General features: G+C 39.2%; 1 protein-coding gene across 1 annotated transcript in view; it reads left to right on the plus strand.

Annotated features, from left to right (window-relative positions):
* The first annotated feature begins 553 nt into the window (after window positions 1-553).
* LOC124802893 (minichromosome maintenance domain-containing protein 2-like) overlaps window positions 554-16,615 on the plus strand; it is a 135,611-nt gene continuing 119,549 nt past the window's right edge. The window contains exons 1-2 of the mRNA XM_047263953.1: window positions 554-683; window positions 14,028-14,181. Of these exons, the coding sequence (XP_047119909.1) occupies window positions 14,081-14,181 (101 nt within the window). The 5' untranslated portion in view covers window positions 554-683; window positions 14,028-14,080. The remainder of the gene's footprint in view (window positions 684-14,027; window positions 14,182-16,615) is intronic.

The raw sequence follows: 16,615 nt of genomic DNA on the forward strand, positions 1-16,615 counted from the left end.
GGTGCACCTCAAGCTGGAGTCTCAGTGACCTACCCTTGCTTTTGAAGGAACCAATATCTTTTAAAGCTAGGATGGTGTTGTGTACTTTTATATATGTCTGTTGGCAGTACTAAATATTTTGCTTTCTGACGGCAGTTACTGGTCAGCAGTGATGTCTTATGATTATATAGTTATCAAAGGATAAGCATAATGAAGTAAATAACATTTGTGTGATTAATATCAAATGAATAGATTACAGCAGATTTTTACCATGCCATGCTGATTGGAAATTGTTTCATTTTTACCAAACAGGACACATTTATTTATTTTACATTGTCACACATGCTGGTTACTGACTTCAATTGTGCTCTTATACCTTTGAGCTGGAACTATCAAGGACATTAGAGTCTTATTTTAAACATTTTAGGGAAGCAGTCAGAAGAAGCCAGTACACCTGTTGGCAATTGGAAGAGATGTGCTCTTAGCGCAGCGGCTCCTGAGGCGAGGTGGGCAACTGGGACAACGTTATATTGAACACTTTTCACCTGTTTTTACCTGTGCTGTTAATGGAAATACTCGTTTGGATGAGCAAGGTCTCCAGTGGACTGATGCTGGCCCTCTGACGCTGGCTAAAAATGGGGTATGCTGTCTAGGTGATTGGGCAAAGTTTTCTCAACACTCAAAGCACACACACATTGTTTCTGGTACGTAGCAATGCAGGGCAGTTTTTCATTTCTGTTTTATTTATTTCTTTATTTTTTAAATTTTTGCCATCATCTTGCCTTTAAAAGCACATGGTGGAGAATAAATACAATAACATTATGAACTTAAGAATTTTTTGTAACATAATACTACGTTCTAGATATTTAGTATTTTAAAGTTTAGCATCTTCCCTTACTTTTTGTTAACTAAGTAACAAAATGAATGTAAGGTATCAAAACTTTTCTCTTGAATTTTATTTCAGCATTTTTATACAGAGCTCATGGGTAGAGCATATGATGTAGGCTGGGGCAGAGGCACGCAGTTTTTAAGTGGTGGACTTTGGCTTATCCATCAACAATTGCTGGAAGGAGGCCTCCTAATCTGAAGTACAAGAAGTATATACTCACAGCGTCCCAGACGGAATCACTCATGTTCTGTCGATAGTATATAGAGCAATTTGGTAGCCACGGAAGTATAAAAGTATTGGGAAGCAGTTGTGTGAAACCTAGTTTGTGAGTAGCCCATGCACTGTCCAGCTGGAAAATGTCTTCTGTAATGCTTGTGATGAGAGGCTACATATGCTGATACTAGGTGTCCTTTACTAAGCACTACACTGTCATGATTTTTTTAAATGTTAGAATGAGTGTTGTCTTACATACAATGGCTATCCCATACTTGCACTCAACTGACATGCTTTGTCATGTCACAGCAAATGCAGAATTGAAGTATTTATAATAGAGTCTCCAAACATATACATGGTCATCATCAGTGACCCAATAAAAACTGGAGTAATTACATAAAACAACCTGGCTCCTATCTGTCAGAATCATGATTGTATTATGTGTAGAATCAACTGTGAGAAAGTGTTCATGAAGTAATGTCAACAAATGTCAAATGTAGATGATCTCACACATCTAGTTAAAGTAATGATTGTAAAATATTTGTTTAAATGGAATTTGTGTGGAGAGTGATGGTTAACAGCTTATAAACCTCATATGCGAGAAAAAGTTTTTGATTGTTTAGTACATGCACATTCAGCATCAAAGTCTATCCTTTACTAAATACACATGAATCTTAAGATATAGCAATTGCTTATCAGAGAAGGGATCTCGTAGGTGGTATAACTCCTAATTGTAAGTACTCAATGTGATGGGTAAGAAGAACACAATTGAAGGATTTGGTGAAAGAAAGTGCTAACACAAGAGCACCTATTTTGAGTTGTCAGATGTCATAAAGAAAAAGAACATCAATACAATAAGAGAAAACAATTTATGTAGCAGACAGCCATTTCTGGCCTTATGTACACAGGGGCTGCTTTTTGCAAGCATGTCAAACATTCAGAAACACAGCACTTACTAACTTGAAGGTTAGTATTTTCTTCCACCAACCCCTTCAATTGTGAAACATTTCTGGTGGGAACAGAAGTTAATGAGAGCAAAGTAAGCCAACAAATCAATATGGATAATGTATGTATCCTATAACAGTTTTTTATGTGAATATATACACTATAAGGAAGGGAATAAAGATGCATCCCAAAGAAATCGTCTGAATGTTACAGAAATCGATAGATGTGGTTTACGTGTACAGACAAGGAATGATTACAATTTCAGAAAAAGTGAATGATTTATTCAAGAGTTTCACAAATTGATGTTAACCATGATTCACTTTAGCATGCAGTGAGTTTCCAGTTGAGACAATGTTTTTTAGTCTTCTAAATTGCGGCCTATGTTCCCAGTGAATGCTTACTGTAAGCAGAGACCGCATGGCACAGTCATGTGGACTGGCACAGCCATTGCCTTGCAATAAGCCTGTCACGCCCCCAAACACTACCACTTCTCTCCCTCTTCTTCTTTATCTTGCCTGTCATAAATTAAGTCTAATTTTCATTTGATTTATAAGTCATTTATTGCGTATTATTGAGTGACAGTATACTGAGAGTATTATATAGAGTATAAATGTTAAGTGGTTGTAAGTAACCATTCTTAGTTTGTATTATGTGAAAAGTTTAGGTATTTCTGAAGATTTTGAGGTGTTTAAAGACACCCTCTCCCAACTACTGTATAAGTATTTGTTATTTGATGATATTAAGCTATTTGCATTATATTCAGCTTTGTTGTGGAGTTTTAGTATTGTACTGTATTTCACTTTTAGATCTCCTTTATTGACAATGATTTTGTTTTGCCTTTCGAAAGAATGCATCAAGTTTACCCTACTAAAGTTTTTCTACATTGCTGCTTTTTACAAGGCTACGTCGTTGAACGTTTTGTTTTGTTGTCAAACCTAGAATGTGGAGCCCCTCCTTGCGTTGTCCATTCTATTTGTCTTTTCTTGTTCAATAGATTGTGATACATTGAATTTTTATCTAACTTTTGCAACTAATACTCCACTGTTCCACTGCTTTGCAGATGAGCTAAGTCTACTGTCGTTTTAGAAGCATTTATTTCCCTGTTTTCTTTCAAGCTGCCTAAGAGTAAAAATGACTGCGAGTTTTTCACTCTCATGCCCGCTAATAAGACTATGATTCTGAGTGGAGTTTGGAAGCAAGTGACCTCCAGCTGATGGAAAATGAGGCTGAAACACACCACAATGGGGTGGCTTCCCGTAAACTGCCATTTAGTTTGGTGGCACTTTGCACTTCCAGGCCTCCTCCGAAGTATAGTGCCACCATACCACCTTCCATAAACCCTTAACATGCCCGCTACAGTATGCATTTTCGTGGAAATCCTCACTAAATGAAGCACCTGAGTTATCTATTCAATAGAGAAGAGTTGAATGCACCCCTGAAGTTGAGAAGAATTGCTCTACCCTCTCGCTGTAGAGCAGTAAGGGAGATAGAGAGTTCACCCAGATGAACACAAGTTTCGTTATTATTCACCCTACTTCTTACGAAGTAATTTATTGACAAAGTGAGGATGGTATGAGCGAGCACGGAAATTGACACTGCTATCATTTGGATACAATGCCCTGTCGTGCATTTAGGAAATGAGAGACACCTGTTTGTTTATTGAAACAAACACACCCATGATGTTACAAGATTGAAGCTCCCACTGAAATAAGCTCTAGTTTGTTGATGATAAGCACCCATGACGTGATGTCATCACCCAAGCGCAGTAACATGTTATCTTGTTGGAAATATAGTTAGCAAGAGACTGTCACCCAAATGAATAAAAGTTTTCATTGTACATTGTGGTAGTAGTTCACCCCCTTTTGTTTCATAACTCACCCTGCTACCTCAGCATTTGATGAATTTTGTGTTTGTTGTAAATTGTCACAGAGGTGCACTCTGTCGTCCAATATCTGTTTAAGAATTAATGCAAGTATTGTACTAATGATCTTACTGAGTCCCCTTAAATGTTTTTTACTGTGCCGCCATGCATTTGGTTTTGTCATATAACAGTTAGGATCTCTTCATGTACAAATTCGACGTTGCTCTGTGTGGATCATTACTGGCATTTGACCATCTGTCAGCCAGCATTGTCTCTCTCTGTTTTTATGCGTACTTTGCATTATACCGCCGGTACACGCCGCCAGCTGTATGGAGTGCTAAAGTGCCACAGCCAGCTTACCACCCCCCCCCCCTCTCCCGCTCTTTCCCTCCTGCAATACATGCGTAATGCCACAGATAATACCCCCTCCATCACCCTGCTAGAGAGAATGGCCATTAAAGTCTGTCAACGTCCCAACTCCCCATCGGACAAGCCACGTGCTCATCTCCTCTCAGTCAAAGTTTGTTTACAAACAGTGCGTGCACTTCTGTTGCGTAGAACCACATTCTAGCTGTGAATCTTTTCGTGTTTTATAATCTGATTATAAGCTCACTGCATTCTTTCCCATCCTTTATAAGGAAGTTTTATGAATAGGACAAGAATATTGTTAGCTGTTTTGTCACTGTGGACACACATTTTAATTATCTTGTGTAGAGTTTTGCCTGTGTGTTCTCCATGCCTGTAACTTTGTTTTACAAGTTTACTTTATGCCATATGACAGTCCCCTGATTTCATCCTTAATTCCAGTGTTTTGCCAGTATAAGAAAAGGCTTTGTACCTTGCATTGTAACATGAGTTAATGTGGTTAAAGATTTTCATATGATTTAGGGAACATGGAACATCATCTCTTCAGCTTGCTTTCTGCACCTTCCATTCCATTGGAATGTGTTAATATTTTGTAGCCTGTGAAACTTTGTGCAACTATTACCTGTAACTAATATGTGGAAGACATAGCACAATTTTACATTTGTTATCACTCTTTTTAAATGTACTTCACCCAGTTCTTACCCAAGTCAGATGTTAACGACTGCATTAACCTGATTTATTATGTTTTTAACCAAATACTTCGATTACTGTAGAGTTAAACATTTTGTTATAATCGTGGATTTTCCATTGTATTTTGTTTTACTAATGATTTCAGTTATTACAGAAGACATAGTATTTCTGCTCCAAATTTCAACAATTAATATTTAATTATTTTCTAACTCATGAAATTTGATAAACTTGACTGCGTGTAAGTCCCCTCTGACGTACATACAAAAAAATGTAAACAATTGCAACACATCCTTCCCATAGTATTAAGGCCCCTACTACAGCAAACAGTCTTTCCGGGGAGTGACCGACGCCCTTTTGTAAACAATGTTTGTCATCACTTCTCTGGAAGGGGGAAGGAATGTACAGGACGGCAGCCAGTCAAGGAATATTTTAGGGAGTGGGTTTTAAAAAAATTATTTCAAAGGCCCACTGGAATCTTTACTAGTTTTCTTCCAGAGTAATTCATGCCGTGTCTATGTGACACAAGTCGCTTGTCTTTCAAAACCAAGGCAGTTCTATCCAGTTAAAGCTGCTGACAGGAGACGCCCTGAGTCTTCTGCTGAAACTGCTAGTGAATTCATGCCACTGGTTATAGCCAATAGTGTGCATGGGATACTGATCACATGTGTGGATGCTGGAGTGTTCTGCGGTGCAGAACACGCTTGCTTCTCTCTCTTGTAATCCAGACCTTGAGCAGAACAGACATCTTTTTGGAAGGCAGAGCCTCTGGCTCTGCTTTTCACGACCGGCCACCAACGTAAGTTAACATGAACCGCTTCCCCTTCTGTTGCCCATTTCATTTAATTGTTCGACCTCCTAAACTGGCCTAAACCTGCTAACTTCTGACCCTAGATGCACCTTTTGTACTTCGTATACTGAAATATATCCTCTTTATTGTACTTAATTCCCTGTTTTGTCATTTAACAGCAGCCTTAGATGCCCACTCTCTAATCCTGACTGCTCGACCTCCTGCACCCTGTCATCACAATGCATATTTAACAACCTTCTTCTCCCTTCCCTGTCATTTTATATATTAACATTGGTGTCAGAAGTTTCTCTCCCCATCCCCAAACCATGTACTCTTTTACACATTTCTTTTCATAGTAGGGTCCCTTTTGTTCGAATCTGGGTCCTTACAGCACCAAAATTTAATAAGAGTTCATTTGCGGAGAATCACTCAGTAATTTTTTGAAAGATATTGTTTACTATTTCCTCAGTAATCCTGCTTTATATAATAGAGGGAAACATTCCACATGGGAAAAATATATCTAAAAACAAAGATTCTGTAACTTACCAAACGAAAGCGTTGGTACGTTGATAGAAACAATAACAAACAAAAACACACACACACAAATTTCAAGCTTTCGCAACCCACGGTTGCTTCATCAGGAAAGAGGGAAGGAGAGGGAAAGACGAAAGGATGTGGGTTTTAAGGGAGAGGGTAAGGAGTCATTCCAATCCCGGGAGCAGAAAGACTTACCTTGGGGGGGAAAAAGGGACAGGTATACACTTTCGAAGGCCACACATACCAACAATTAAAGGGAACAGCCATGGGTACCAGGATGGCCCCCTCGTACGCCAACCTATTTATGGGCCACTTAGAGGAAGCCTTCTTGGTTACCCAGGCCTGCCAACCCAAAGTTTGGTACAGATTTATTGATGACATCTTCATGATCTGGACTCTCAGTGATGAAGAACTCCAGAATTTCCTCTCCAACCTCAACTCCTTTGGTTCCATCAGATTCACCTGGTCCTACTCCAAATCCCATGCCATTTTCCTTGACGTTGACCTACATCTGTCCAACGGCCAGCTTCACACATCCGTCCACATCAAACCCACCAACAAGCAACACTACCTCCATTATGACAGCTGCTACCCATTCCATATCAAACGGTCCCTTCCCTACAGCCTAGGACTTTGTAGCAAACGAATCTGCTCCAGTCCTGAATCCCTGAACCATTACACCAACAACCTGAAAACAGCTTTCGCATCCCACAACTACCCTCCCGACCTGGTACAGAAGCAAATAACCAGAGCCACTTCCTCATCCCCCTAAACCCAGAACCTCCCACAGAAGAATCCCAAAAGTGCCCCACTTGTGACAGGATACTTTCCGGGACTGGATCAGACTCTGAATGTGGCTCTCCAGCAGAGATACAACTTCCTCAAATCCTGCCCTGAAATGAGATCCATCCTTCACGAAATCCTCCCCACTCCACCAAGAGTGTCTTTCCGCCGTCCACCTAACCTTCGTAACCTCTTAGTTCATCCCTATGAAATCCCCAAACCACCTTCCCTACCCTCTGGCTCCTACCCTTGTAACCAGCCCCGGTGTAAAACCTGTCCCATGCACCCTCCAACCACCACCTACTCCAGTCCTGTAACCCGGAAGTTGTACACGATCAAAGGCAGAGCCACGTGTGACAGCACCCACGTGATTTACCAACTGACCTGCCTACACTGTGAAGCTTTCTATGTGGGAATGACCAGCAACAAACTGTCCATTCGCATGAACGGACACAGGCAGACAGTGTTTGTTGGTAATGAGGATCACCCTGTGGCTAAACATGCCTTGGTGCATGGCCAGCACATCTCGGCACAGTGTTACACCATGTTTGTGTTTGTTTGTGTATGTATCAACTTACCAAACGAAAGCACTGGCAAATCGATAGACACACAAATATACACACAAAATTCAGGCTTTCGCAATCAATGGTTGCTTCATCAGGAGAGAGGGAGGGAGAGGGAAAGACGAAAGGATGTGGGTTTTAACGGAGAGGGTAAGGAGTTATTCAAATCCCGGGAGCCGAAAGTCTTACCTAAGGGGAAAAAGGACAGGTATACACTCGCACACACACCCATATCCATCCGCACATACACAGACACAAGCAGACATTTGTTTTTAGATATATTTTTCCCACATGGAATGTTTCCCTGGAGAACGATCCCATTCTTGATACATCCCCAGTTATGAGGGATGTGCTGATTTTTGCATGTTATGTTAACTGTTTGCGTCAACTTAGTTCACTCTTCCAGTTAAATATGAATTAAACCATTTGTGCAATGTCCCACTCATACCACCAAGAATTCCATAATCTATACTATCAGCAGCTTTTGAGAGATCACAAAAAATCCCAATGGGAAATAATTGGTTGTTCAGAGCATTAAATATTTGATCAGTGAAGGTATATGCAGCGTTTTCAGTTGAAAAGCTTTCTGAAAACCAAACTGACGTTTTACTACTAGTTTATTTTTACAAATATGTGAAGCTTTTCTTGAATACATTACTTTTTCGGAATTTTGTGTAAAGCTGTTGAAAGTGAGACTGAGCTGTAGTTGTTGGCATCAGACCTATCCTCCTTTTTATGCAATGGTTTAACAGTAGCGTGTTTCATTCTATCATGAAAAAGTCCTATTTCAGAGAGCCATTATATATGTGGCTGTGAATCCTACTTATCTGTTGGAAGTAAGCTTTTAGTACTCTGTTGGAAATGTCATGAATTCTATGTGAGCTTTTACTTTTCAATGGGTCTGTTTTTTCCCTTAATTTCAGAAGTAGAGGAGGTTGAATTTCAATTTTATCAGATTGCATAGGTATTGCCTCTTCCATGTGTAGCCTTGTCTTTTCTAATGAACATCTGGATCCTATTTTCGCCACAACATTTAAAAAATGATTGTTAAAAATATGTTCAACTTCTGACATTCAATCACTTTGATGGTAATACAGTCTTCTTGTGCTCTTGGTTGCTTTGTTTCCCTTTCAACAATATTGCAAATTGTTTTAGTTTTATTATAAGAGGTGCTAATTTCAGATATAATACACATACTTTTGGACTTTTTAATGACTTCCCTCAATATAGTACAGTAGTTTTAATAATATTTGTGTCTGGGTCATTAGTCTTCCTTGATATTAAATACATTTCCCTTTCTGATTACAACGTATTTCTATTCCATTAGTAAACGATGGTTTTCACTTGGTTTCTTACAGCTATATTCCACTGTTTTCTTAGGGATTTTCAAATATAATCACAAACATATCATGAGTAAGTTATATTTTAAATTAGCATCAGGTTCCTGGTAGACATCATCTCAATGTAAGTGCTGTAAGATTTCCCTAAAGTTTGCAGTTGTTAAATCGTTAATTGAGCACACCATGTTGGAAGACTGTTTTGCATTACTGTATGGAACTATGTTGTATGCTGTAACTAATAGTACATCATGATCAGAAAAACCATTCTCAACAGTATTAATGTTTATTTGATTAAATTTATCTTGGTCTGTGATAATATTATCTGTCAGTGTGCTGCTTTCTGATACTACCCATGTAGGAAAATCAATAACTGATGGGAATTCGAAAGTACCAAGTAATAATTCAAGGCCATTTTTTCTGTCAGAGTCATTCAGAAAATCTATTCCCACAAATAATAATTTGCTTCCCTCTATCTAACAGGCAGCATGACAAAGAATCCAGGTTTTTCAGAAATAGCCTAAAATTTCCCAGTGGGGCCCTACACACAGTTACAGTTATAGAAATACCATTATTTAGTTTAAACTCACAGCCACATGCTTCTATATGTTTCTGTACACAAAATTTTTTAGTGTCTATATTTTTCACTCTATGATAACTTTTAAAATATATGGCAACTCCTCCTTTCTCCATACTGTCTCTACTTGCATGTGCCAAAAGCTTATATGCACTTACATTTACCTTGTCCATATCTGTAACTATATGATGTTCAGACATTCGAGGCAAGTAAATATCTTTATCTTCTATATTACACATGCTGCTAGTTTTCAATTAAAAATTTGTTTGTGAAACAGCTATAGTTAAAAAGAAGTAATTTCAGTTAAGAACTTTTCAGGCTTTCACAGCAGATCTGTTGGAACTACACTTATTGGGTTGACCACCGGATAACAATTAGTGTGAGTAAGTCCCACAATATTTCCTTGGAGCATATGGTCAACATCCTGAGGTAGTAAGGAAAGTCACTGCAAGATGCAAAAGTGAAAGATAATATTCACCTGGTGACATCTAGACCTAGTTGGCCCATGATCACGAATCATGCATGTGCAGAAATGAAATGAAAGTAGCACTCCTCATGCCTCCTTGCTGGGAACTGAATAGAGGCCTTCCTCATGTATGTCATCAGCAATGATTGTGCTGCCAGATATTCCTGTAGCTAAAAGCTGAATTAAAACTGTGTTCTGTTTAGTGTGTAATCAAAGTTTCTTGTTTCTCTCCTTCAATTTTATGGCAGCAATTTCTGGATTCCAGGCTAAGTTGAAATCCCGCATCCCAGTTGATGGATAGTCTGCCATATGGATATGCGTAATTTCATTAATAACACAATCTCAGGGCAATGTACTACAGATAAAAGTTTATTCTTCTTATAAAGTGTGTGATGCTCCATGTTTATACAATAAGATGGCAGCTTACCAATTTTAGATGTCATTTTTAGAATAAAATCAAAGAGAATGCTGGGACACTGTACCTACTGCAAATGTACTCACACAGAGTTACATTTGCAAGCCAGTGCAGTAGTGTCTTACTCCTTGGTTCATTGATCTTGTGGCATCAATAGGTCACATCGACCACGTAAAGCATGATCTTTGAAATCTAACTGCTCTGATGAGCCACCATGTTAATGTTCCAGTCAGCCTTTGTACCTTGTACAGTGTACACGTGTATCTTTCTTTGCGCTGAAATATATGTATGTATAAACATTTATGGGAACAGTTTGTAGCATATACAGTTATCCGTATGCCCGTTTCCCATAATCCCATGTGGTCTCTGACCCTGATAGCTTGCCAGGTGAGCTGCACCATCTAAGGATGGTGTACTGTTAGAACAGTTATTTTGAAAAACGGGTACATGAAGCATTCTGGCCAAAGCAAGTTCATTCTAGGGAGGCGCCCACTGCAGTGACCTTCTTGCTATATTTTGGCACTATTTGTTAAAGAATTGAAAGGATTCTCAAGTGATATCTCATTGTGCAAGAACTCTCTTTTGAATATCATCGACATACTCACTTTAACCAACCTGACAAATCACTGATAGCAGCACATTGTCTAAACATAGGGTATCAAATTGTTAATGGCAATACTCAAATTATGTCCTCTGCAGCATTGTTGTGGGAATTTGTTGTTTAGGAAGCCCTGCATATCTTTACTGAAGACAATCTCCTCAACAGGAACACAGGATTTTGACTAAGTGCTGCACAGAATGCAGTGCTGGCTGCCATTAAATTATAGCAGGAGAAAAAAAGGAGCTGCAGTTACAGACCCAATAAAGCTTTTGCAATGCAGATTTTTAATTCAGTTTTTAGTCAAAAGAATTTCTGGAAAACAATTATTGCCATGATGCACACATGGAAGGCCTCCATTTGGCAACCAACAGGGGCTCTATGAGCACTATTTTCATCTGACTGTAAGTGCTTTTACTGAATGTGTGATTCCTGCCCATGGGCCCTATACATTTGGACACTGTCACACAAATATTGCAAGTCCCTTCTTCCAGCAGTTACTCTTCTAACCATTTGAAGATGTTGAATAGTTACTTGATGAAAAATTGTGGGACTTACACTGTATTGTATGTTGACAAATACTATAAGTGTATTTGCAGTTTCAGTTTAAATTAAAATTTTATTTTGTTACATGTCAGATATTTTATGTTACTGTACAAATATAGACTTCCTACAAAAAAAGCAGCTTACAAAATCCTGATTTGACTGATACTTGTGTAGTGCTGCAAAGTTTGGTACCCTTACTAATTAAGATCATTATAGGAAACAGAAGAGATCCAAAACAGTGCTGAGCATTTTGTCACAGGTTCGGTTAGTAGACATGAAAGCATCAATTAACTTCAACGGCAGACACTATAAAATGTGTGTTGTGCATCATGGAGTAGTTTATTATTAAAGGCCCCAGAGCATGTTCAAAGAAAAGTCAACTAAAATATTGCTTTGTATTACATTTATCACCCAAATGGCCCGTAAAGGTCAAACTAGAGAGAGATGACTTCTTATGGAGGCTTACCAACAATCATTCTTCTCACACACCATTTGTGACTGAAACAGAAAAGGGACCAGGTTACAGTGGTATACCAAGTACCCTCTGCCACACACCAGAAAGTGGCTTATAGAGTTCAGATTTAGATTCAGGGATAAGAGTATTGCCTGTGAAAGGCCAGTTCTGGATTTTACTCTTGATGCAGCACACAGCTTTCATGTCAAGAAGTTTCAAAACATTGCAAAGACCACTGCAGAGTGAATTATTCATTCTTCGATTTGCTGGACAATCAGACAAAGATTCACTCACTCACTCACTACCATATTCTGTAACTATCATGATTAAGGAAAATCTTCATATTGTTGTTATCACTGTCTGATATTTGATTTCCAAACTGTGAAACCAAGCTCTCAGTGAAGCACAAAGTATTGGCTTTACATTCATGTCATAATTTGATCTGTTGGCTGCAAAATGGCATTTGTCAAGGATGTTATAATAAGGAACAACAAAACTGGTGAGTGGGAGCTGAATATCAGTTCTCCCACCCCCTCCTTCTCTAACTAAAGTCTGATGTGGTTTACAATTCTAATGTACACTATCATTCCTGTCACTGCTACCGTCAGGGTAGCATCATAAGTAACATCAGTTACCAAACATTGGCTATCACTGACAAGGTCTATGTGGCAACACTATAAGCTATAGAGTGTGTAACAGTTTATTTTGATTGCATAAGCTGCTGCAACATTCAGTGGCTGCCGCAATAATGCCAAACTTCGTGCTGTTCTGCATGCTAGTATTCTTATGCAACTGGAAAATGACAAACCGGACCAGAAACAGTTCATTATTAGACCCTGGCATCGTCCTGTTTGTGTGTTGGTATATAAACCAGCTCGTAGTCATTAGTTGTTTGTTGTTGTTTGGTTTGTGGGGCACTCAACTGCACTGTTGTTAGCGCCCTTTGTTGTTGTGGTCTTCAGTCCAAAGATTGGTTTGGTGCAGCTCTCCATGCTACTCTATCCTGTGCAAGCTTGTTCACCTCCCAGTACCTACTGCAACCTACATCCTTCTGAATCTGCTTAGTGTATTCATCTCTTGGTCTCCCTCTACGATTTTTACCCTCCACACTGCCCTCCGTACTAAATTGATGATCCCTTGATGCCTCAGAACATTTCCTACCAACTGATCCATTCTTCTAGTCAAGTTGTGCCACAAATTTCTCTTCTCCCCAATTCTATTCAATACCTCCTCATTAGTTATGTGATCTACCCACCTAATCTTCAGCATTCTTCTGTAGCACCACATTTTGAAAGCTTCTATTCTCTTCTTTTCCAAACTATTTATCGTCCATGTTTCACTTCCATACATGGCTACACTCCATACAAATACTTTCAGAAACAACTTCCTCACACTTAAATCTAAACTCGATGTTAACAAATTTCTCTTCTTCAGAAGAGTCCCACTTTTTACACAGTCCAGTTTTCACACAATCCAGTTTAGCCACTGTCACAAATGATGAGGACAACACAGACACCCAATCCCTCAGCAGAGAAAATCCCCAACCCGGCTGGGAATCGAACCTGGGACCCCATGACCTAGAGGCAGCAATGTTAGCAATTAGAATACGAGCTGCAGTTGCAGTCGTTAGTTGCTCATTTGCTTAAGATGTCTTGTGATGCGTTCATCATGACTTTTGCTGACGGCCTTCTGTACACAAGACTGTTATCAACACTGAAAGTGATTATAGTATGAATGTTGACTCTTCTAAAATTATTGATACGCTTCATGGTCAAATGTGTTCCATGGTGGTTTTACTGATTTTGCAGTTTACAGTTTAGATTCATTAAGAATATATCTTTATGTTGACACAGTTTCTGTCAAATATAGAAACTTTGTACTTGGTCATCTCTGACTTCCATATTGTATAGTTGTTACATCTTACAACAGAGATCACCATGTTCTCCCTAGGATTTTAGATTAACGTGCAGTGAATCAATATATGCATATTAAAGATCTTTTTATATATAAATATTTTGCAGCCATTGAAACTGGACAAATTTCATTCAGACATCATGGAAACGTAACTGAAGGGATGCACACGAGTCCATTAGAGTGTTCTGTGTGGACATACTGTCAGCATTCTCCTTACAGTTCAAAATTCTCAGATCAGAAGCAGATTAGAATGCTCATTAAGTAAGTATGCATTTGCTAAACCAAGTTCATATCATAAAATAAAAATAGTGTGTAACTAAACAGGCCAAATGAGGAGATGCTTGAATAAAGAAGCACTGGCATCATCAGGATTCCTGGCTGGAAGGATTGGTAACATGCTGATCACATGTCCCATGATCATAGATTGTTCCTCGTACTGCCTTATAGACAGCAGTCAGCCAGTTGGAACATGCCTAAGGCCTAAACCATGAGTGGTGTTTACTTACTTACTTTACTAATAGACTTGTTAAAAACACATATACTTAAAAAAACACTCAGAGATTAAAGCGAAAATGGTCAGGAGCATTGTTAAATAGGACAAAGCAAAAGCAGTGTGATGACACTGAGTTTCTAGATAACAGGTGTGGCAGTAATGATGACACACGGAGATTATTGTTCAATAAATTCAGGGTTTACTTTCTCACAGTTGCAGCAAACATTACACATACTGACATTCAATCAATAAGACATACTTTACATAACTCAAAGACATTAGTTTAAAAAAAAAAAAACACAGCCTCTAAGAAAATTTAAAAAGTTGTGATTTTGCTAGATACTTGTGATATTTCTGGCTATGACATTGTTTTCAGCAGTGAATTAAACTCTTGTTTCTCTTGAGAGGACATCCATAACTAACTGTTATAAACATGTATATTTACACTGCCCTACTGCATATAAAGAGCAACTTATCAGAATACCAGCGTAGAAGAGATGTACACTCTCATGGAACCAGAAATAGTAGCCATCTTGACATACCTTACTACAGATTATCCAAGTCACTGAACAGCTACGAAGTGGTGGGTATGAAGATGTTTAACAAACTGCCACTAGGATGGGTAGAAGCTCCATTTGATTTATTTAAAGACAAATTATTCAGTTGGTTAGCTGCAAATCCTTGCTACTCACTTCAGGAATTTTATGACTTTAAAATATCATAGTGGTACCAGTTTGGAGAGTGCAGCATAATTTCTTTAACTGAGTAATTTATGATGCAATGTTTTCATATTATTTCATTTTAAATATTGTATTTTATGGAAAACCGATAGTGACATATTGATCGTCAACCCATGTATACAGGGTGTTACAAAAAGGTACGGCCAAACTTTCAGGAAACATTCCTCACACACAAATAAAGAAAAGATGTTATGTGGACATGTGTCCAGAAATGCTTAATTTCCATGTTAGAGCTCATTTTAGTTTCGTCAGTATGTAATGTACTTCCTCGATTCACCGCCAGTTGGCCCAATTGAAGGAAGGTAATGTTGACTTCGGTGCTTGTGTTGACATTCAACTCATTGCTCTACAGTACTAGCATCAAGCACATCAGTACGTAGCATCAACAGGTTAGTGTTTATCACGAACGTGGTTTTGCAGTCAGTGCAATGTTTACAAATGCGGAGTTGGCAGATGCCCATTTGATGTATGGATTAGCATGGGGCAATAACCTTGTCGCGGTACGTTTGTATCAAGACAGATTTCCAGAACGAAGGCGTCCTGACAGGAAGACGTTCGAAGTAATTGACCGGCGTCTTAGAGAGCATGGAACATTCCAGCCTATGACTTGCGAATGGGGAAGACCTAGAACGATGAGGACACCTGCAATGGACGAGGCAATTCTTCGTGCCGTTGACGATAACCCTAATGTTAACGTCAGAGAAGTTGCTGCTGTACAAGGTAACGTTGACCACGTCACTGTATGGAGAGTGCTATGGGAGAACCAGTTGTTTCCGTACCATGTACAGTGTGTGCAGGCACTATCAGCAGCTGATTGGCCTCCACGGGTACACTTCTGCGAATGGTTCATCCAACAATGTGTCAATGCTCATTTCAGTGCAAATGTTCTCCTTACGGATGAGGCTTCATTCCAACGTGATCAAATTGTAAATTTTCACAATCAACATGTGTGGGCTGACAAGAATCCGCACGCAATTGTGCAATCACATTTTCTGTGAACATTTGGGCAGGCATTGTTGGTGATGTCTTGATTGGGCCCCATGTTCTTCCATCTACGCTCAATGGAGCACATTATCATGATTTCATACGGGATACTCTACCTGTGCTGCTAGAACATGTGCCTTTACAAGTACGACACAACATGTGGTTCATGCACGATGGAGCTCCTGCACATTTCAGTCGAAGTGTTCGTACGCTTCTCAACAACAGATTTGGTGACCGATGGATTGGTAGAGGCGGACCAGTTCCATGGCTTCCACGCTCTCCTGACCTCAACCCTCTTGACTTACATGTATGGGGGCATTTGAAAGCTCTTGTCTACGCAACCCCGGTACCAAATGTAGAGACTCTTCGTGCTCGTATTGTGGATGGCTGTGATACAATACGCCATTCTCCAGGGCTGCATCAGTGCATCAGGGATTCCATGCAACGGAGGATGGATGCATGTATCCTCGCTAACGGA

Source organism: Schistocerca piceifrons, chromosome 6 (genome assembly GCF_021461385.2).
Source record: "Schistocerca piceifrons isolate TAMUIC-IGC-003096 chromosome 6, iqSchPice1.1, whole genome shotgun sequence".
Taxonomy (NCBI): domain Eukaryota; kingdom Metazoa; phylum Arthropoda; class Insecta; order Orthoptera; family Acrididae; genus Schistocerca; species Schistocerca piceifrons.